Source organism: Python bivittatus, unplaced genomic scaffold (assembly GCF_059951505.1).
Source record: "Python bivittatus isolate LINGU-HERP-01145 unplaced genomic scaffold, Pbiv_v1 ctg000020_np1212, whole genome shotgun sequence".
NCBI lineage: Eukaryota > Metazoa > Chordata > Lepidosauria > Squamata > Pythonidae > Python > Python bivittatus.
In genome coordinates, this window is record NW_028277030.1 from 18723387 (window position 1) to 18747766 (window position 24380).

The 24380-nt window shown below is 37.3% G+C and overlaps 1 protein-coding gene across 1 annotated transcript in view; it reads right to left on the reverse strand.

The window, feature by feature from the left end:
• KLHL29 (kelch like family member 29) overlaps positions 1-24380 on the reverse strand; it is a 423334-nt gene that overhangs the window by 79090 nt on the left and 319864 nt on the right. Inside the window, exon 6 of the mRNA XM_088135579.1 lies at positions 5792-5930. Within this exon, the coding sequence (XP_087991705.1) occupies positions 5792-5930 (139 nt within the window). The remainder of the gene's footprint in view (positions 1-5791; positions 5931-24380) is intronic.

A 24380-nucleotide genomic window follows, 5' to 3' on the forward strand; every position in this document is an offset into this window, starting at 1 on the left:
TAATAAATTAAAATAAATACAACACCACCTCAGTACAATGCACTATTGCAAAGATGCTGTTAAGCTTTTAAGTTAACAAGACAAGTTTGCTGCTGCTGGTCAAAGGAATACTAATACTAATACTAATAAAAAAACATTTGAATGCACAATTTGATTCAAGAGATTTACACTGGTGTGTGCAGGTTCCTGATCTCTAATCGACCACAGAACATTTAATATGTGAGAGCTTCACTATTCACTTTAAAAAACAAATCCTAAAGGATATATGCACTGTAGCACACTCAGCCTTTTAGACTGGAATCATGATTTTTAATTACTCCCAGCTCCAAATACTTTTATGGATATTCAGCTGTGACTGCAGGTAGGTTTAAAGCCTTATCTCCAATTGATGCTTTCAGTCGCGCAGAGCAAGGCAGACTCAATGCAAGACCAATCACCTTCCATGGAGGGAACTGACACATTTGGAAATCTCTACATTTTACAAAGAATCTCATGAATTTTTATTCCAGGTTTTCCAGAAGTTTGGCAGCTGTATAGCATCAAATCTAAAAGCCACCTGAAATGTTAAGGAAGGGTATGTTCCACTGCTTAACAAACAGAGCATAAAACAGAACTCTTCTCCCCTCAAAGGAAGCTATCTAAAAGAACATGGAGCTATTTTCCATGTTACTATTTAACTGAGTTAGCTTTTTTTTCAAAAAGGCATCCCAAGCATTCTCCAGGTATCCATCCAGCTGTAAAAGGAAGAGTACACGTTGTTCTTTCCACGGTCACTGGACCATTTCTCAGATTCTATAACTGGATTAACAGAAGTTGCTGACATTCCTTTGGCTTTGACTCATAGCTCCACTCCATTGAAGCTAATGTCTCTTTTCTTTTGGAATAAGGTGGTGCAAATCTCTGTAATATTCTGTCCTCTGGAAATGCTGGACTTCAATGCCCATAATCCCCGTGCTGGCCAGAAACTATAGGGCTATGCACCTAAGGCTGGGACAGTAGACATTAGAATGAGGTAGCCACCTAAGCTAGTAGACTTTTAGCATTGTGAAAAGGCAGTGCAAATTTTTAATTTGTCATTAATACGTTTTTGCTGCCAGGTATGGGGAGAAGCGTTTGTGGGTTTTTTGCTTCACTTCCAAAATAACTAGGATGATTTTGGATACTATCCAAAGTTCTGGCAGCGTTTGCTGCCCCTCACCTCAGGTAGCCAAACATCTTGGCCATAATGGTGTTAATTGTGTTGTGTTCAATGGCTGTTAATTTCACTGTTAATTTTGCTGTGTTCAAACAGGCATTTAGCAGATTTACTCAGTTTTAGATACTTTCACTAAAAGTGCAAATAGAAAACAAACACTAGAACTTGGCTAAACAAGTACATAATTATTTCTAGCTTTGCTTTTCCAAGCACACTGAATCTTAATAAAGGAGTCCTAAAACATGGCTTCACATGTTTTTTATAAATAAAATCCTTACACAATGCAGTGTCCTTCTGCAAAAATTAATAGGCCTTATACACATTCAGTTCTGGGAGTCCCTGGGAGTCAGGCAGCATATAAATGAGTAAATAAATAAATTTCTAATCTCTTTGGATATATAGAAGAAACTTACACAACATCTAGGATATCATTAGAGAGCTGCTATTAAAAGGATAACCCAAACAGAACCAAGTAAAACAATGTTACTATTTTACTTAGTTGATTCATTTCAGCAAATTCCCTTGACCCACCACAACTATATCTGAACCAATGTTAGGTTTTGCTAGTATTTTTTGGCTTGTGGCCCAAAAAGTGTGAGCACTTCCTTAAAATGCCGACACCAATATAACAAGAAATTTAGAAACAAAAATCCAATCACTACTCAAGTCCTGAGTTAGGTATAAAACTTCAAGAAACCTTCCATGGTGATGAGCAGAATCTTCTTGTGAGTTTCAAAAACAGCAAATTAAAAAAAATGCACCATCAATATTTGGAACCTGAAATTAATTTCAGGTTATTTTCTACCAGTGTCTGCAAAAGGAAATACTTCAATTCCAAGATTCCATTCATAGGGACTACAATAGCTAACAGCTAAATACATACATAAAGACATACACATGTGGGCATGCATCTGTCTTACTGACCTACCTATAGATAGATAATAGTCACTCATACCTCTTGTGATATAAAACCATAGTCAAAATGTAGTCAACCCAATAGATTGGAAGAACCATAGTCATGAATGGTGGAGTCTAGCACCTCTGTTCAGACACAATGTGATGCCCAAAGTAATTGAATAAGGAGAAACGGATGCAGGAACATTCAAGTTACGTCTGCCTGAAAGGAAGCCGAAAACTTTGCCTGAAAGGAAATGGAATGGAATCCCAGCCAACTTCCAGTTCTGTTCACATGTATTTAAAACAGACATCTGAGAAGACTACAGTGTTGAAAATTGGCTAAGAAATTTAGTAAATAAATGTTGTGCAGCAAACACAGGTTCCCAAAACTGTGCACATAGTGAAAGTGCTGAGGGAGAAGGGTGTTTTCCATTGAAAAGGGGCAAGTGAGGGGTGACTTCCTAATTTGATTCACATTTTCTCCCTCCTCTAGAACTAATTTGCTTCCATCTCCTCATATCCGGATTTCATACATATGTCAGTCAGGAGGAAAAAAGTTTCAGAGGAGTCCTTTCCAACATTCTTCCCCAGAATGGCATTTCCTATCCACACGTTAGTATTTAGCTGGCATTTATTTGGGATACTGTGTTTGCGGATGTAATGTAGAGTTCTAACTTAAAGCCAATGGCTGAAGCTGTGCTAACGGTTGACCTTCTTCTCATCCACCATTTGCCCACCCAGAAGAATGGTTTCCACTCATAATGCTCCAAAATAGAACATAACATTCCAGATTGGGAAGCCTGTGATAGGGGCCGTTTGCTAAAGACTGCAGTTTGGGACATAGCTATGGTGGGCAGGAGAAGAGGTCTGTACATCTCTCCTCCATCCATTCACTGCTTCTGCATTCTAAAGCTCCTCTTCTGTCTGCTTGCTCTACAAATTCAAAAAAGCTATTTGGGTTTAATCACACACAATTGCGGCTTGTCTACTTAGTTCTTCCTAAATAAAAGGCCCATTTTAACAGAGAACTCATGCTTGTCCTTGTGTTCTGCTCTGTTTGTGTCTCTTACTGTTTGTATTTATATACACTGCATATATGTCAGAGAATGCAGGAATCAAAAACATCTTATGAACTTTTGAGTGTGCATATTTTAGTTCTAACTACAGCAATGGAAAAATACTACCTCTAACCATGTGCATCTAGTCTCACTTATATATACATCTGGGAGAAGACATCATATACAGGTAGTCCTCAACTTATGACCGCAATTAGGACCGGAACTTCCATTGCTAAGTGATGCAGTTGTTAAGTGAGTTGTGCCTGATTTTATGACCTTTTTTGCCGCAGTTGTTAAGTGAATCGTGCAGTCATTAAGCAAATCTGGCTTCCCCCATTGACTTTGCTTATCAGAAGCACCCTGGGAAGGTTGTAAATAGTGATCACGTGACCCTGGAATGCTGCAACTGTTGTAAATACATGCTGGTTGTCAAGTGCCCAAATTCTGGTCACGTGACTGTGGGGATGCTACGACGTTTGTGAGTGCGAGGACCGGTTGTAAGTCACTTTTTTCAGTGCTGTCATACTTCAAATGGTCGTTAAATGAATGGTCGTAAATTGAGGACTACCTGTAGTGCCAGAGCTTCTTCTTTAGCTGCGAAAGTCCTATGTTCAAAAGCTTCCATCTTTAGTTATAAAGCACTGTGACAGCCTCTTCTCATCTATATTTTCAATTTCGTATCAATAGATATGAAAACTTGATTGTCCTTTCTTTAAAAATGTTAACGTACTGCATTGGTGATTAACCTTTTGGTGACAAAGTTGCTCTTAACATTTCTGGAAGGCCAGCAGGCCACAATGGATGGGTTAGGTACAAAGTGGATGGAGCTGTGTCATATACAGGGACAAGGCCAGGACTGTCCTAATATATTTGTGTTCAGGGGAGCTGGGTTTTTTTTTTTTTTTTAAACTTTGCTAAATGTGATTGATGGCTAATAACGTTCACATTTTCCAATGCAAAGTGGCAGGCACTACATTATCAGTTTTTGGCAATAATAGAGAAGAATTCTGTAAGCTACAAAAAGAGGCTCCAGATGTATTACCCAGATGTATTCATTGAATTGCTTAATTAAAGCATTTCATCTCATCTTTTGTTAAATTGTTAAAGGAGGCTTAGAAAAGTTGAAGATGCTAAAATTGCAAGAAAAACCATGTGGAGGTTATCATTGATTTGTCATAAACTCTTCCACAATTGTTACTGAACTCAGACCTGATTTTTCTCCAGAAGCAGATGGTATCTGACAACCTGACTAGCAAGGAAGAGACTTCACAATTAAATCAGTGACACTGGAAGGCTAGCCAATTACGGGATTTTTATCAATGGAGCCAAAGACTTTCCCTGCAGAATATATATCTTATCTCTGCAAGACGCATATAATGTAACCTTAACTAGTCAGCGATAATGAGCAGGCAGGAAGAGCAACTAAAGCTAGTTATAATTTGGTTTATGGAAGAGGGAAAATATGCTACCAGTTCAACTCTTTCTGAATAATTGATAAGGCAGTCAGTTCAATTATACAACAGTAGTATAGTGTTTCCACAATTATTTAAAAACAAACAAACAAACAAACAAAAACAAGCTTTAATGAAAGGACCTGTTTCTCAGAAAAGGAGATATAGCAAACATGCAATCCTGGAATAAAATATAGTCACTACTGTGTTAGTGACAACATTTAAGTGCACAATTTGAAAGCCAGCACAATGTTTTACAATCCCTCTCCCCATTTTTTCTCTTTTTGTACAGTCCAGGTTCAGAGCTCATTCTGGAAAATACAGCAAGGTGAAAATCAGGATCCAGATTAATTTGCTGATGACTGACAGAAATATGAACATGATTGTATTCTTCTGGGTTCCCCAATCTTGCTATGCTGATTTGCCAATACTGTAAAAACACCATGAATTTATGAAGCAAACACATTTTAAAATAATCAATGTAATGGCAAATAAACCGTTGTCATGCAATGTTACAATCAGATGGAGGAAGAAAATTCCAAAGATGGAAACTCACACAAAGACACTACTTGCTCAAGGAGGGGAATAGTTATTCTATCAAGTAGAAAGAATTTAGGATTTTTAAAAACCTAAACTTCCCTTGTTTCCATAAACTCCTGATAAAAAGGGGTGACTTCAACATTTGATTTATTATCTATTCACCTTTTTCACTTCCATAAGCATCAGATGTCCCAAATGTCGAAGTCAAAAGGGTTAAATGTCTACTACCTAGCACAATCCTTGTTAGTTTGAGAAGTTGGCAATTTTTAATAATATTGGTTATTGCAGCCTGGAGGAAGAGTTAGTAGCATCCCTGTTAATTATCAACCTAATAGCTGTGTTTTGTGATCAACACTGTTGGTAAGTTATTTGAGTTTGGTTTTAAAATGCTCCATGACAGAACATTTCTCTTCAGCCAAAATGTGCAAATAATGAGATCTGGAATTGTACAGGTCAGCTTATGTGTAAGAAAGGAATCTGAATCTTTTGTTTGCAAAAAAATACATTCAGAGTAAGTGGGAAGAATGGCTACTGGCTCTGTGACAGGAGAGTCAAATCTTCATAAACCTGAAAGAGAGGGGAGGAAAAAAAGCGACACAAATGCGCCCTACAAAAGAACAGACCAGATCACAGCTGGAAGGAAGGCAAACCTTTTAATCAGGTCCTTGAAATACAAGCTGCAGGAAGCTAGAACATTTTGGTGGACTTCAAACTCTTTGCCTTCAACAATAATTTTCAGGTCTGTAAACTCTTTCGCTCTGCGTTGCTGGTTCAACTCCTTCAACATTTCTGCAGAACAGAGAAGACAGACAGTGCCAGGTTTCCCATTAAGAGATTTTTTAAAAAAAATGTATTCTTTAAAAAGTAAAAATTAAAAACAAGAAGAGTAGAGAAATAGGAAACGTTTGATAGTTTTGTTGGCAAGACTGGTTCAACGTTGACAGTCAAAGAAATCACAAACATCATACTATATAAATAAATATATGCATATAAAAGTCAGAAATCGTATGTTTAGAAAACAAATCCTATATTTCAAAGAGAAAAATAAGTTTTCCTGCATCAGTAAAATTGGAAAAGCAACAAACCAGCACCACAGAACAGTTAAAAATACATTTTGAAACAGAATGCAAGAACGACTTGCTTGACTTCTAAATATACTGGAATTAATACTGAATAAAAATGACATTTATGAAGCAATATGAAAAAAGTGCAACATTTGCTAAAGTCCTTATCTTAGGAATGCTATATAGTTGTTTTAAACCAGAAAGTTTATGCTAACATCAAGCCTATCAATGACAATTTGAAAATTCTAAAAGCAACAGGAAAACTTTCTGACATAGTCCATATTTAATTAAAAACAACACATAGAGAATTAATGACAGTCTTACTATTTCTTCCATTTCTTAAAATCTGAATTTTCATTATTCATTTTTTACAATTGAGTATCTGGCATCAATTTCAATACAGGATCACTTTGGAGAATATTTCCCTCTTGCAATAATTCACTTACCGTGCTTAAAGGTGCCAAACTCTCAACCTCTTTTATACAGGGAGAGCAAATCAGCAACATGCCTTAATCCACTTAAACAGATTGGAAAGCAACATATTATTTTCTAAACTAAAGTACCTGAATGGTTATAAGGCAGATGGAATGCACAAATTTTGGTAAGCAGGCAAAGTTTGAAATTACTAATTAAGCCGGCATTACATTTGCAATAGGTCAAGAGCTTCATTTTCTTCAGCCTCACAGCCATGATAACTCCTTCAAGTTTAAATCCATTTGCACTAACAGGAATAAAGATGACCTTTAAATGTATCTGGCCCTCACATGTTAAAAGGAAATCAGGCCAGAAAGAGCCATGCTTCATAATAATGGCCACTCCCAAACGGTACCTTGCCAAACAAATTCATTTTGGGAAAAACAGCAATTAGAAACAGCAATTGCCCTAGTTTGCAAATACTGACATTATATATTGATAATGTTCAATTACATTCACTTAAGCAACAACCGTCTAAAAACAAAGTGTCGCCCTGCATACAATTTTCTTTCTTTCTTTTCCTTTTTTAAAAAATAGAATCACAATGATGTCTGAAAAGCTAATTATTCTGCCCAGAAGCTGGTCAGAATTCTCCAGAGAGCAGGGTAATCATTAGAAGTGGCACCGAAGTTAACAGCAGGCTGCGTCAAATCTGCTGTAGAGGAAAATGCACTATGGGGTCCTTTGGTGCTAGATCAGGAGCCACCTGAACAAGATCCATTTGGGCAAAAATGTAGTAGCATGGTTCAAAAACACACATGCTTTAAAGAAGGTCAGACAGAAACGAATGTTCACAAACTATGACAACCAAGGATACCCTCCTTAACAGAATTTACAAGTTTCGTCTTAATCTTCCTGAAATAAGACAAGTAATCTGGCCCATGCAAAGGATTAGAGTAGATCACAACTGTCTCACCAAACAACGGACATCTTTAAGAACCAAGAGGTAGAGTTTATTGACATACAGAGCAAATGAGATTTTGCAAGATCAGTAAAGGGAGTCAGAATAAATGTTAAAAATGCAAAAGGAAACAAAGATGTTGACTGTTCAAAGGAATGTGTGTGGTCATGCTCACCCCAAAAGGGAACAGAGTGATAGGTCAGGATGTAGAAACACACTTCTGATGTCTGTCTGTCTGCCTATTATTATCTTCATATAATACATACTTTCCCCAAACAAGACATCCCTGAATTTAACATCATCTTCCTTCTCCCTCAAAGATAAGAAAATAAATATGCACACACACACCAAAATCCTGCAGAAAACATTTTCCCTACCTGGCCAATCTAGGGTTCTCAACTCCAACTGAAACAAAATCTGGATATCTTTTCCCCACAATTACTTTGTGCATAACACTCATTTCTGTGTGTGTGCACATATGTGGGTTTGTATAGTATACACTGACCAAAGAGAACACTCCATAAAAAGAGCAAGGGTCTGGAAAAAAACAACAACCCAAAAAGAATAGCTACTGAAAAGCATGCCTGTAAAACAAGATACTTCATTTGTAAAATTAATGGATTCCTCCATTTGTATACAAGTATATGTGTATATACACAGACACCCACACCCTCACCCACCATTCTCTTCCACAAACACTCCTCTCTCTCTCTCTTATACACAGACGCATTCAGAGAAAATATTTGTGGAAAGGAAGATTCAAAAAGCAAAACCCTTTTCATTTTACACAATCACACACACACAGAGGCCACTGCTATGCTGGGGATGAATCTCCTCGGCCAAGGTTCTCCGTAGTGGAAAGTAATTCTTGGAGATTTGACAAAACAGCTCTTCCCCCTTGCCTCTCTGCCAATTCTGTTTGCAAAAAGGAAAGATACTGATACAGGCATTTGTGCCAGATTGGAAGACAAATGAAAATCTATGCCTGCTTGTTTTGTAGTAAGTCTTGTTGAGTTCAATAGCTCTTACTCCAGAGTAAAGCATGCTTAATACTTCTGGTCCTGTTCTGTCATTATGAAAACCTGTAAAGGTTTACTCAGGATTAAGGGGAAACAAGATAAGACTCTGTTAGCCCCTCTAAGTCTCTCCAGCTGCATAGAGGTCGATTGTCTGCAATACAGTAGGAGAGGAGGCAAATCCTTCACCAGCCGTTCTGTCTCATTCAGAGTGAGGAATCTAAAGAAATGGTTGGAATTTAGAGACTGAAGAGGCTCTCCATTAATGGACTTTGCACATTTTTTAAAGAGTCTTCACCCTCTGTGAGACAGAAGCAATAATGTCCAGTTTCTCCCCCTCAAGGTTTTTTTTTTTTTGGTGCCTTTGAATCAGTGTTGATTCCTGGCGACTGCCTGGACAAGTCCCTGCAGTTTTCTTGGCAAGATTTTGGAAGTGGTTTGCCATGGCCTGCTTCCTAGGGCTGAGAGAGAGGGACTGGCTTCGTGCCTAGGCGGGAGCAGAACTCCCAGTCTCTAGCCTGGTGCCTCAACTACAACCCCAAACTGGCTCTCCCCCGACAGCTATATGTTTGCCATTATTTGCAGCTAGGGGCTTCTATCGGCCACTCATCCACAGCTAGCCACAATAATGTCAAACTGACAGAAGTGTTGTGTGGCTGAAGTGAATTGGGGAAGGAGTTTGCATCGTCAGATTGCAATGCACGTGGCATCCCTTGTCCCCTATGGAGGCCCACACACCTGTCCCCTAGCTTTTATAGCATCTGCCTCTATGTGGTCTGTATAAAACAACCCTCCCATTTCAAAGGTTTTTTGGGGGAAAAACCTGTCTGACAAACTGAAACTTGTGTATGAAAACTCCATTTATGTTGTTTATCAAAGCCAGCCGGCATTCACAGTATTGCAACCTCCCTGCCACTTCAGTTGTTGGTTGTGTTTAAATATACAACTTCTCTCAAGCATGAGCTGAGAGAAGGAGAAAGCTGACATCCTTCCCTTCAGCCCCAGATTAAAGTTGGAAACTTCTAGAAAAACAAAAAGGAAGTCCAAGTAAACTGAAATCAGAAGGAAAATCTGATGTGAGGGCCTGGTACTTGGGTAGACATAAATGCTATGTTTGGTCTTCATTTTCTGGGTGGTGTTGCAGTCATTTTTATTTTCTCTGCATATGTTCAGGATACTGTATTTTTTTGCCAGTTTCAACCAAACCATTAAGGAATCTGTGATATTGATCTCTTCCTTATTGGTGGTAGATCACTGCCATTTTATGGTCTGCTGAAGTTATGTTTACTTATGGATATTGGATCCATTTCTCGCAGATGTTGGATCTCTGGTAATTTATCTTTTCCAACACTTATTACCTGAATTCAAATATTTAAAGCTAAAAGGAATTTTTCCGCAATTTTAACTTTTCTTTTTAATAATGCTGATTTTCCCCCCATACTAGTCGATACCTCTAGTCGCAGGCTTTGATGCTATATGACCAGGAGGTGCCACTATAACAATTATTGTATTGTATTGTATTGTATTGTATTGTATTGTATTGTATTGTATTGTATTGTATTGTATTGTATTGTATTGTATTTCTTTTACCTAGAAGCTATCAGAAAGTAACACAGAGTTGAGGGGGAGGTCTATCTGTCTCCCACAATGGGGTTGTGGGGGAGGGAGGATGCCCGATGAGGTCCCCCCAGGTGGTGGCAACGAGGACTACCATGGGGCAGGAGGTGGGCCAGGACATGAAGACCCAGAGGCCTTCAAGGAGAGGTAGCTTGAGGCTTCTACTGTTCTACATTATGGACTCTGTGGGTCTCTATCATAAGCTTTTTAAGTGTGAGGACCAAAATTAGCTGCAGTAGTCACAAAAAATAACTGAAACTGAACAGAGCTTTCGATCTTAAGGCACACTAATGGCTTCAAAATTCAAATGTATGAATACTTATCAGAGTTGCCAGCTGCCATACTGTGGATTAGCTAGCAGACTGAAAAATCCAACGACAGCTCTTTTAGAAGAGGAAATTACAGACTAAAATAAAAAATACAAAACATATTTGGTACAGTTATTTATTTCTACATCCGTATATTCAGCAAAGGAACTAGACATTAAATAGAATGTATCACAATCACTTTTGGCTAAGATAGAGCTGCATATTGGGAAGCATATGCGGTATTCTCAACCTGTATCTACTATAAATGGAGAAGACTTCTTTTTCTTTCTCTAGTTACATATTTTCACCCATCAAATATGGACCGCAGAAAATGGAAGGAAGCAAGTAGGCGGAAGGATAAGCACTACTATGAAAGTATCTTCTACTATATTCCCATCATACCTGAAGAAGCTAGAAATTCATATTTGTGGATTTCCTGTGAGTGCCATAGCAAGCTGATGTCCTGCTCATTATCAGGGCAGCATTTCTGAAGGGAATCGCAGCTGGATGCTGGATCTGGACTGGCAAAATTTCTCCAGAAGGAGAAATTTTTGAGATTATCCACATGACTCCAGACAGTCACTCCTCATGAGTAGACTGCAGAAACTGCTGTTTTTAGTCAGCTCACTCTCGCAAAGCAGCCTTTCATGGACATTAAGCTCAACTGAGCCTTATTTCTTAATCACTTTTTTGGATTATTATTTTTTGTTTATTTGTTTACTGGACAGATTAAGACTCTTTGGACCGGCAAGGTTTTACTGAATTCAGTGGGTGAGTTTCTTCCTCCTTAGAGGATGATGGTATAAATTTGATTTGAAAAGTTTTGAAAATCTATGATTTTTTGGACTATGCAGCAAAAGGTGCTTAGTATGGATTTTGGAAAGTTTACAATGGATTAAGGGGCCAGAGGGATTTGGAATTATAGCTTTGAATTAATTAGAAGATATTTTCTCATGAGAAAATGGCAACTGTTTTGGTTGTTTTTACAATAAGGAGACCTTGAAGGCTAGACACTAGAGGGAGCTAGAGGATATAGAATATGGAGCAGATAAAGAATGTGGAGCAGAAATCTATATTGCAAACTTTTGAATATCTCTCTATTAAGCTTCTTAACAGAATGGATCAATTGCTTGATAAGATGGACAGAGCGTGCTGTAATGAAGTTATAGAACAAGAATAAATTGCAATGGATGTCTATAAAATTACTTGGAAGGGGGACTTAAATGTAACACAAATAGATCTGATGGATGACTTATTCCCTAAAGGACACATACAGATATCAAACCAGGAAATTGATTTGGATATTTTTTACTTACTGGTAATACAAAAAAGCTCTGTTAAGGTTTTGAAGGACGTTATTACAAGTGACAAGCAAAAGAATAAAGTCTACTTATTGGATATACAAAAGAAAGTTGTTAAAGCTGTGAAAGATTTTTGCCTTGAAACACAGATGACCAGTAAACTACCTCTGGGACTCTCTTTGAAGGAGTTTAAGAATATTTTAAAAACTCTGGGAAGGAATACAAGTTTGGTTTGTTCGATCAGGGCTAAAAGAGGAAAACAGTTATATCTGGTTGCCCTTACTGGACTTTTGCTGACAAAAAACGATTGATGAAGGATTTGGATTTTGTTTCTTTACTTAAGAGAGAAGCTATGGAGAGAAGAGAGATTATGTTGTATTTAGAGATGGTGATAGGCTGTTAAAATTGTCTTTACTTGCTGGGATGAAGGGGAAGTTACTTCTTTTTTTTTTTCCTTTCTTTTTTCTTTTCCACACCCCTCCCTTTTTTTCCTTTCATTCTTTTGTATTTTCCTGTTTGTATTTTTGGTATTCTGTATTGGTTTTTATTCTTGTCATTTACAATCCTTAATAAAATTATTTTTAAAAAATAAATTCATGTGTGCTATTGAATGTGTCGTTCTGCTATTAGCCACAATGTTAATTCAGATGTCACAAATGCTCCAACTGAGATGAATGGTTGGATGCTGTCACAAAGAGGAAATAATGTCTAATGCAGCGTATCCACAAATACAGGTGCCCGTTTAGGATGGCAAGTACTGTGCTTATGTTTCCAGGCATCTCTGACACCCAAATTATTGGAAGAAGCAGATCTGCTCATACAACATCAGATATTATGTCCTTCATAGCATACAGATCATTGTACATGACCACAACTGCCTTCAAACTAAGCATGAATCATACCAATATAGAAAGTTGCTTCCTGAAAACATCAGTTCTATCAGCATGGTCACGACCCCTTTCCCCTTTTGTAGGAATGGAAATTAATGTTCGCACTGAGAAGAGATATTTGCTTAATAAAAATGTTGCAGAATCTGTTAACTAATGTATCAGCCAAAGAATCTTACTGTGTATAACTACAGGAAGCTGTTGTGTAAAGTTACTGGGAAGAATTGAAAACCAATGTCAATATTACAAAAATCAAGCAGCAGGTCAAGGTCAGGTGAAAGAAGATGCTCCACAATCTATTCACCAGAACTTTCACACTAGGCAGGAGAACAGGATGAAACATTTCTTGAAAGGTGTCAAATGATACATGGAGGAAAGACGGGAGGAGGATTTCCCTCTCCTTAACAGAGAAGACTGTCTCTGAGGCTTTCCTGGTACTTTTTGTCAAAAGAATAAATGTGCCTCTCAATGTATATTAAGCACAAATTGTTAAAGGTTTTATCTATCACAAGCATGCCCAACTCCACGGCCCATTCCCCAAACCTTCACTTGGCCTTCAAATGGATCAAGACAAAAATTAAATTTGGCTTAGTAAAATAAACACAGTTAACTCTTTCACATTAAAAATTGCAAGTTACTGGCAACTTAAACCATATGCATATCATATACTTCACAGAAAGTTATTTTGTCTGCCACTTGCCACCAAGAGATAATAAAATCATTTAGATGTAAAGTTAAGGTAGTTTTCTAGGACAAACCCAAGTAGAACATATCCTAGCAACATCAGAGATATCTTTTGTTCAGAATTCTTTCTAACATTAGTTTCCAAATCTTGATGACTCATATTACAGTATCTATCTTCAGCTTAAGAGGTTGTGAACTATCACAAGGACCTTAAGAAAAACCTGCTTGATCAAAGTAAGTATTAATTTGTCCAGCATTCATCTCCCATTTTAGCCATTCATCTCTCTCTGGGAACCTCACAAGCAGAACATATGTACAGATTAGGTCTCCAGTTCAATCAACATTTCAAATCCTTATCGCATCCAATATTGGGAGTTTATATAGAGTCATCATGATTAGTAGTGTCCTCTGTGATGATTAAGGAACAGTAAAATGGCTATTTTTCATGGCACATTTAAATAGACATAGAATCAAGTACCTAATTTACTTCAAGCAACCAAATGTATTCATTTGGCTCTGGAACTTGGTCAAGCTTCAAAGGTGTATGAAAATATATATTGCTTAACAGTAATATCTATCCATTAATTTTGCCCATTAATTCATAAAAATGCTGTTCTGCTATATATTGTGAAAAAGTGCAACCCCCCCCACTACATCTAAATAAAATGTGGCAGAACAGTTTAAAACTACAGTATATTACAAGGCTGTAATTCACAATGATTGAAGACAATCTCAGATAAGGTACAGTTTAATAGCAGAAACAAAGGGTCGCCTGGTGCGAAAAAATAATAAGCTTCCATGTCAGATGAACCTCTTTGTGAAAATTATTCCACCAAAGGGGTGGCACAGCTGAGAAGGTTCTTTCCCTACTTGATACATATCTCATTCCAAAGGTAAAGCTCTCCAGAGAAGGATTACTGGACATTTGATGAGGCTCACAGGGAGAAATCAGCCTTTCAGGAGTCTGTGTGATAAGTCATACAAAGCCTTATGGCTGGAAGGATACTGTGAATTATGCCTAGAAACAGAATACTAGTGTAGTTATTTAGGTGACATATATAAATAAAAGTAGTTCTAGTGAATAATCTACCACAATATAATGGACAAGTCAGGTCATGCTTAACACATTATTTTATTGTAAATAGGATGGTGCCCTTTCATGGGAAACTATGGCCATTTGCTCAAGAAAAGTTGAGTACATTAGATGGCAGAAGGAGAGTCCTTCCATAAATGTCACATCCAAAATCAAGGCCAAATTCAAATCAAGTGAACCATATTGTTTAGTCACTGAAATTCTGCCTAAAACAGATTAAACTGACTCCAAGAGACAACCTACCCACCAGCAACACTTTCATTTTGTGTGAATAAGTTAATGTTTGTTAGCCTTCTTCCAGTTTCTTAATGATATTCAATGGTCATTTAACACTTCCAGAACTTTACCTGAACTTAATAAAATAAAATAAAATAAAATAAAATAAAATAAAATAAAAAGACCATGGGGTATTGTCAGCATATCAACACCATCTGACTTCATATCTTCACATGACCACAGATGATCCACACGGATCTGCATTATTGTTAAGACATATAATCAAGTTAAAAAAAAGAACAAGAAAAGCAGAACTATACCATCAGGGCATAGCTAAATTGGGCAATGAATGGATGAATATCAGCTTGCTTATTTATATTGCCTTCTCTGCAACAAGGAAGCTTGTTTTACAGACAACTAAACATGAGATGGCATAATTCCAACAGAACCTAAAAAATAGAGGCCTGATTTTATTCAGTGTTAGGAGAAATTCGTAAGCCTTAAAGCCAATAAAAAGCCATGTAAGTTTCAGAAGCAGAGATGCAAGAGCAGCATCATTGTAGCCTTGGCACCCATATGTATTTTTCTGGCAATCATTTAGTTTAAATTCCTCATGAACACATGGAGGCCTGTGCCCATTCATAGCTGCTAGGTTCAGAGCCAGAGGGAGCTCTCCCTAAAAGACTGTTTAGCAGTTTCTTTGGCTGTGAAGCTCACAGACGTTTCATACATTCTTGGAATGAAACAGTGGGGTAGCCATACATGCAGGGTCTGTAGGAAATAAGCCCTCTAATTGCTTCTCAAATAATCATGAAAAATCCCTTGTACTCTTTTTTATAGTAGATTTATTAAAAATTACAATCAAAAAGATCAAAACTAATATGAACTAAAAAATAAAATAAAACAAAAGAATAGAAAGTGCAGAAAAGAAAAAAATAGAAAGAAAAATAGAGAAAGAAAAAATAAGAATATAGTAAAGAAAAAAAAAAGAAATATATAAAGAAATGACTTCCCCCTTCATCACAACAAGTATATACAAGTTTAGTAACTTATCGCCTTCTCTTAAAATACAAATGATCTTTTCTTCCCATATCCCATCTCTTAACTATCAGTAAATCCTTAAATCAGGATCCTCATCATTCAGTCCTGATCAGCAAAAGTCCACTAAGGGTTACCAGAAATAACAACGTATCTATTTTAACCTTGATCAAATTAACCAACTTTATATTCCTTCCTTTTACTTTTAACAATCTTGATCTTTAGTCCCTTCAAATAATGTCCTAGAACTTGATTTCTTTTCATTTTTTCTTTGTCCCTACTCATAAAATTCTTCAAAGCTTTAACAAGACACTTCTGTAAATTCAACATAGGAAAGTTATCCAGGTTACTCTTTTGTATATCCCTTTTAATATCTCTTTTGTATATCCCTTTTAATTATCAAGATATCAGCCGGTTTCATCTGTATGTCCAGTGTAGCATCTCCTTCCATATTATTTTTGCAGCCTGTCACTTTCAAATCTACTTAGTCTCAGTCCCATCCAGCAAAACCTGTTCCTCTTCCATAACATCTTTTGAACACAGTCTATCTATACAGGCAGACACTCTTAAAATTAATTTCTGGGTCCATTATTCAAAAGTATCCTTCAGTATGTCCAATGTTAAAATATTTTGCTTCACTCTGTATTAGTTAGTCAAACTTAAGTGTTCTTCTCCTTTAATTGTAATCTTTAGTTCTTTCTGGTGCTCTTAGTGTCCAACCTTCAAAGTCTCATTCTATCATGTTTTTTTTAAAGAGAATTCAAAACAAAATCATTTTCCCGTGGGAAAGATTCTTATAATTAATTCAAAAATCTTATTTCAAATCCACCTGGATCCTTAATCCATTTGTAATTTTCCAAAATCAAGGTTCTAATTCTAAATCTAAGTTCAAAATTCTTTTGCTGTTTATTTCAAACCATATATTTTTAACTCCTTAAACTTGTATTTAAAACTTCTTTCACTATGGATTGAAGGAAACTCACCCAGTGCTGTAAAACCTGTTGAGCCAAAAGTTCCTAATAGCTGAAAAGCAATTTCCAAAAGTGATTAGAAAAGGAAGTATGTGAACCCAGTGTCCTTTTGAAGGTGCTGACCATGGTTTGAGCAAAAAGATAGCTATCCCTTCATCTCCCAGAGTTCTAAACCTGCTGGAGACTCTCAAGGAGCAGCTGTCGAGAGCCCTTATGGGTGATCTCAAATCCTCTCCTTATCTGGAGAGAAATTACAAAGAGGTGGTCTACTTGCTGACTTTTCATTCCGCCACGGTTGTTAGCTCCACTTTACTTCATCATTTCTTCTCCAGAAATCCCCCCAAAGATCTCTTCTACTCTTCAATGCGTTTTCTTTGTGCCTCTTTGCAACTCTGTTTCCTCGGTCAAGTGATGTTGAGGATGAGGAGGCAGAGGAAGAAACTGATCTCTTTTGCTGAGAAAATTGGGATGATATTCCCAGTCCACTGGGATGCATCCCATAGAATACAATGACCTAAAGAGCAATGGCAACTATATACATCAGATGAAAGTAATATTGCTCAGATGCACTGGTAAGGAAGTGTTCCCTCTTCCTTAACCAATCCCTGCACTGTTTGGGACAGATTCATCTTAATTCCATTTTCCAAAGGGCTTCATTTTCCAAAAATGTTCAGGAAAACACCCTTCAAGTATCACCTGAGGGGAAAAAACCCAATGCTATGTATCCATAGAGTAAGGCATGCCTTAAGAATCAGTAACATTTTCCAAACTTCACTAGAGCATATGCTGATGTATTTATTTAAAAATTCACAAAACAGGGACTCATTATGATGAGTAGTGATGAAAAGAATGGCTCTGTTTTATTTCGGATAGGATCCAGAGTAATTTATTTCTTGGTTGCTTGAAACTAGTCCAAATGCTATACTGGGTTCAAAGCAAATTCTATCCCTTAGCCTGATATGCAAGAATGTCCTCACTGCCAAAAAGCAGCGCCTAGGGACTTTATTCTCAGCCACAGCATTCCCCAGAGGAGTAAGTTACTAGCCCTATTTTGTATAATTTACTGCACAAAGCCAAAACAAAAATACTTCACCAAATACTGTTGCAGAGACTAAAGTCCTGGGGACTGCCATACATGCTCACCACATGGTCCAAGAACACTTGGAAACATGAGGAATTATTTCACTGCTAAACATAGAATGAATGCAAAGAGCAACATAAGATGTAGGTTTTCATGGCTGCTCTTTATTAGTGGAGTGACTTTCAGGTAATGCTGTGTGAGAATAAATATGTTCAAATCATTAGCACATATTCATTGTCTTATAGGACATTTCACCAGTTTAATTTTAATAATGAGAGAATCACCTAAGTTATTCCAATAAATTTTTAAAAATGTGTAAATATATACAATATGCCTTCAAGGATACAGATGGTAACTAAGCTCCAAGAGAGAGAACCAGATGATGATCTGGACAATGTGTGGGCGGAAACTATCTAGAGTCTGCTCTGAGTTCCAAGTTGGAACAAAAATGGGAGTGTAGTGCATTACATAAATTAAGTAAGTAAATAAATAAAAAAAGTAGTTTTTTTTCATTTCCCAGTTCAAGGTGAATATATTTGGAAAAAAACAATCTCTGGAAAAACTTCAGCCTGTAAAAGAATTTTAAGAGACATTCTAAATCACTGTTCTATTTCTTCTGAATCAAGAGTTCTCTATTTTAGCTATGGATACTTCCCCAAGTAGCATTAACTCTTACATCTTAAGATGAAAATTAAGGAATCTTCTTTTCCTCAAATTTTCTCAATTCTCAATGTATTCCCTCAGAAATCATCGATCATGATCCATGTGATGATAATTAATGTACATGTTTGTCCATACGTATAAACACTTCATACAGCCACCAAAAGGCATGCATTTTGAAGGGAATGGATTTGATGTGATCTAGTTTGCATGGAGAGATTTGCACAACTCTACTTGCCTAAAAAAGGAGCGTTACCTTCCCACTCATGCATAGGCACATTTTGAAAGTGTGAATCCAGCTAGGTCTGTGTTGTTAAAGCACTCCATGCTCCCTGCCTGGGCAAGGAAGGGGCTGTCCCTTCCACTTAGACAAGGTTTCAAGAAATGGAGCTGCCAAAAAAACCTGTGATTTGCTGTCCATAAAAATAAGCTTAGATTATTTTTGTACAAAGTGAACATTAGACACAAACCCACATACGGGTTTACTACTCTATAATTCTGTAAGCTCCTCATCTAACTTGATGAAACCTAAGAGGAAAGATGAAACTCAGTATAAGAGTAATTCAAGACTTGTTTCAGATCTTACAGTAGATCTCCTCAGGTATTTATTCCTACGCAGTTGCCTGGGGTCTTGCTAAAATTGCTTCTTGAAATGTCCTTCTTACTGCAACCAAAATTATAGAGAGAGCTTGTTGTTGTTTTTTAATTTAATAATTACTTCCAAAGTAGTGCTATTGCTACTGGTGTTATGCACCCAGCTGAATCTCATACATAGCAGTGTGGATGTAAAGGTCTTTCTCTGAATATGTGGAACTCAGGAGACCTCAGTTCTGTTCCAGAAGCATACTTGGATTTTCAAATGGGGGGGGGGGAAGCTATTTCAATATATTATTTGCATGACTATAATCAACTGAATATCCAGCATTATTAACTGAAATACTGGACACTGTTATTTCTAAAAATGTCTGCTGTAGGAGGATGTCAACTCTCTTCTATCTAGCTTGTTAAACTAATTTAGGGCAAATCCTACAATATTTTAAGTAAGCTTGCAATACCATTCTATTAAATTTGTAGGACCATTAGCAGATTAAGTCCAAATCACATTCATTACTGACAATTCATTACGATCTGTGTTAGGCTGCTGAGAAGTTGGTTTGGACTAAAATGCTGAGCTGGCACTGCATGATTTTATAGAATAATGGAGCCGAATTGGAGAAATGCAGAACATCCATTAGCTAGCGAGCAGAGAGGATGCGAGGGTGGTATGCAACAAGGATCAGGCATTTTATTCCTCTTACCAGCTTTATGATGCCGACATCCTCCTGGGAAGGAGCTAAAAGGCACTTTTCAACAGTTCATGGCATTGGTACATATGAGCACCAAAAATGTTGCATTTAAAAGTCACACCCGCATTTTTTCCTAAACCTTCAGGTACTCTACAGAAAGCATGCTGCTTTTATTTCGGCACAAGCACTCTTTCCTTTTCAAGGCCCATTTTCTTTTGTTTTAGTTAGTTTGAATTCTAATTAATTGGCAATTTAAACTTGATATACATTAACATTGTTCCATTGAGAAATATGGTTGCTGTTTTTCCCATACAACAATAATAGCTGCTCATTATTTGTCCCATTAATTTGGGGGAAAATTAATACCAGCTTCCTGTAATGGTATGTGGGAATGACCTTGGGAGACAGGGCAAAGACGCAGCCAAGGGAATGGCCAGACAAAAGGCAGCTGAGCCTGCAGAAGGAATGGGGGCATGGCAAATGTCTCAGAAGGGACCCTCCCTAGTTTCTTGGACTGTAAAGGGGATGGGGGGAGAAATGTACTTTCAGATTTGCAAGATTCTATTAAAGTAGCCTTACAATAAAGTAGAATTAGCTCATCTGTCCCTGTTTCCTGTCTGGTCTGCCTTGCAAGGCTGACACTTCCCAGCAAAGACAATGAATTAATCAAAGTACTGGGAAGAACAGGAGTAAATGTGGGTAGTTAGAATTTGCAAGATGCAAAAGGTATATGCTAGGTATAATAAAAAACAGACTGTTTGCTGTTGCAATATGTTCATGGTGCTGTTTGTGCCAGAGCTGACATGAAATGCTATCAAAACAAGATTAAGGGAAAAGTATTTGATTGCTGATTCTTTCAGGCACTTTGTTGTAGCTGGTGACGCTTTCCAGTCAGATAAATATTGAATTTCTCTTACCTTCTCTCCCTTCCTTCCCTTACTCGTACCATGTTGTTAGGTGTTTATTGCACAACTCTGGTTTGTGTTGTTATTTTTGTTTTACTATTTTAAGAGAATAATGTGTAAGAATTATATGGCAGGCTTTGGTATATTCCTTATGACATTCAATCACTAAAAACTGCAATGGATTCTTCAATACAGGGAGGAAGATTATACATAAAAAACAAAAACAAATGTATTTTAACAACAGCAATAGCAACACAAGAGGTAGATTAAGTGAACTTTGGATAACTTTAGACTCATAATTAAACAGTCAGTTACGTGCATGTCCAGATCAAAATCCTTTCTCAGATACATCTTCTAATAATATCTAGCCTATGTTCAAGTTTTTCAAAAAGAACAAGATCCTACAAGGCCCAATTAGCTTGAAAAAGAACAAATAGCATGGCCTTACTTAACCTGACACCATGCAGACACTGAGACCAGATATGATTAAGACGTATTTGTTGTACAGCTTGACATCACATAGCTTTTGTTTAGCCAGTAACAAGGTGGTTGGGGTGGGGTGGAGGAACAACTAGATTTGAATCATGGCAGGGGGGGCAGAAGAGGGCCTTAACCTTTTGCATGTCATGGCCCTGAGGAAAATGACAGCCTTTGCACTTCGTACTGAGAAAAGGAAGAAAGGTCTTATTTGGGCCACAGGGACATAACTGTATTCTCCACCATAGGTAAAATAGAACAATGAACAATATTTTATTTGAGCTTTAGCCTAGCAGATACGTAAGTCTTTGTTAGATTAAAATGTGTTTGGTAACAAGAAAAAAGAAGATACTTCTGTTAAATAAGATATTTTTGTTAGGAGTTTAATGGGATTGTTCCTTATATGCCAAGATATAATGTATGGAGTGAAGAAGTTGAGGTGAAGCTACCTTTGGAATGTGGGAAATGCAATGCTTAATGTCTTTGTCATGTAAGAAAAGAGGTGTTTAGACCTAATATTGACAGGACTTCTTAAATGACAGGCATATATAGGAAAAAAAAACCCCTTTAGCTCCTTTGGAACTTCCTCAAAGAGACTACTTATTCCCATTAAAAACAACAACATCACAGAATAGTAAATATGAAGCTATGGCAGATGTTATTGTATGAATATTTATATTTTGGGAGGCCTGGAGGACATTCTGGGCTACCCCACTAGGCATGTTAATATTTGAACAGATCAATCAAAGCTCTGGGTTCATGAAACAATGACAGGCATTCCCCCTTCCCTTCTATTCCAAGCAGACTGATTAGCTTTAATGTGCTTGTATCTCCCAGGCCTTCCAAGATGAAGGATTGTGTGCATGGTAGAAAAACACAGCATAGACTTTTACTTATAAAAGCAACCCCAACTCCCCCCCCCCGCCACATTCAATGTTACGGACAATGATAAATTAAAGTAAGGATTTTAATGCCTTTTTAGAAACAGGAAACATATTCAGATAGTTTCCTACTATTCTTAATGTAACTTAAATGGAGAGTGATCATAAAACTATTGCCCCATATGTTCACATGAAGAAATGAAGAATATATCCCAAAAGACGCTTAATATGGGAGTTCAGTAATATGCTGGAGAATATGAATAAGCTGACAAGGCAAGTAAGCGGTATTCACCACACACATGGGGATGATGAATTTTGGCTGAAATGAAATGAAACTAAAAAAAAAAGGGAACTATGAATATTAAGCAGTCAAATGTACAAACTGTCTGATAATTCATATTATCCAACAGATGATATACACAGTATATATACATTGTCTCAACAATCTGCTCTCAAATGTAGCAGGCAGTATTCAAGCAGGTCTCTGATGAATAAAGTTTACTATAATAACTAGGAAAGCCCTTATGAAAGAATACCAGTGACTGCTAAGTATAAAATGCAATTCGTATGTATAGTGAATTCAAGGATTAATCTCTGAGCCTCTTTCGCATTTCTGTGTGTGCAACAGATGGAAAGAACGGTTTCCCTTGTTAAGGCAATAGACTAGTTGGGTTTAGGGTGTTTGCCTCTGACCTTGCCAGAAATAGTTCTCACATCTACCAAATCCCTGTTTACTGTTCATCTGCTATACAGGTAGTCCTCGCTTAACAACCACAATCGGGACCAGAATTTCCATTGCTAAGTGAAGCAGTCATAAAGCGAGATAACATGTGACTGTTTTGCTTACCGACTGCAATCCCGGCACTCCTGTTTGCCATCGTTAACCGAGAATTGCAGGTTGTTAAGTGGAGGGAATCCCAGGTAAGGAGCGGCGGGGGTGCTGCAGGGGAGTAGAGGAGGCCCTGGGAGGCCTGGCGCGGACTGCATGTGAGTTGGGGGGTGCTGCAGTGCTAATTAATTAACTAATTAATAGAAGGTTCTCCAGTGGAAGCTTCTGGGCTAATTCTAGAACCTGGGGGGCGGGGGGGAAGGGCAGCAAATTGCCTTGAAAATGATTAGGAAATCTTGTGTTGTTATACAATCAGGCATCCATTTTATCTCCTCATCCTCTTGCAGCAACAAAAAATTGTTCTCAACCGTGACAGGCAATATGAAGCTGTTATGTAAGCACATCTCAGTAGTTGCTTCCCAAGGCCATAAAGTGACCAGCCTAGTATCGGTTCATCAGGAAGAGTGTGACTGCCCAAGGAAGAAGCCTATAGTTCAGACTTTAGAGATAAGATATATAAAATCTCTGACTTCTTGGCATGGCAGTGAGAAATCAGCTCTTCTGCTAAAGGCTTCTTGCCTGCAATAAAGATTCTAATCTAGCTGAGTCTTCTGCTAAACCTAGCCAAGGGCTGAATTAAGGGTTGTCTATTTGGAAATCAGTGATTTACTCTAGAACCTGGATGTCAAAAAACAAAAATAATTACAAGACACTTAAAGCAAGAACAACAACATTTCCTGTGGAAGGAATCTGGCTGCCAGATGCAGTGAAATATCTGTATTTGTACTTGACAGACAACAATCAAGAAATATATCAAAACAATTATATTAAACGATGGAAAGAAATTTTAAAAAATCTTGAAAGATGGAAAAACTTAAAGCTTTGTTGGTTAGGTCCAATTATGACTATTAAGATGAATGTCTTACCCAAAATACACCATTTATTTCAAATGGTGCCAATTCCAATCCCAGAAAAAATGGCAAAAAAAAACTGTTAATAAATTCATATGGAGTGAGAAGAAAACCTAGAGTAAATTTCAGCATTTTACAAGACTCAAAAGGCAGAGATGATCTTGCTCTTCCAAACTTCAAACTATATTATAGAGCAAGCTGTCTGTCACGGCTAACATAATGAATAAAATCCCTGAACAGTAGAACATCAATATTGGAAGGAGTTGGCCTAGTTAATGGGCTTCATAGATATTTATGGTACAGGGACATGAAAAAGGACAAAAATTTAAAAGGACATATTATAAGATGAAGCATGATAAAAGAATGCAACTCCATATGGAAAAGTCGAACAATTTCACTGCTAGCCCCTTGTTTAAATGCTTTTTATGCTGGAGACAACTATAGTAAATTAAATGCAATTACCTATTTTATGCAGATATGGTTCATTCAGAACCCATGAATGGACTAAAGACACAGCAAGAATTACTTGGCAAACTCCACCACAATTGCCAAGATAGACAATTCATATAGTAATAAATGCTGGAAATGCCATGAGAAATAAGGAACATTTTACTATATGTGGTAGATATATACAAAAAT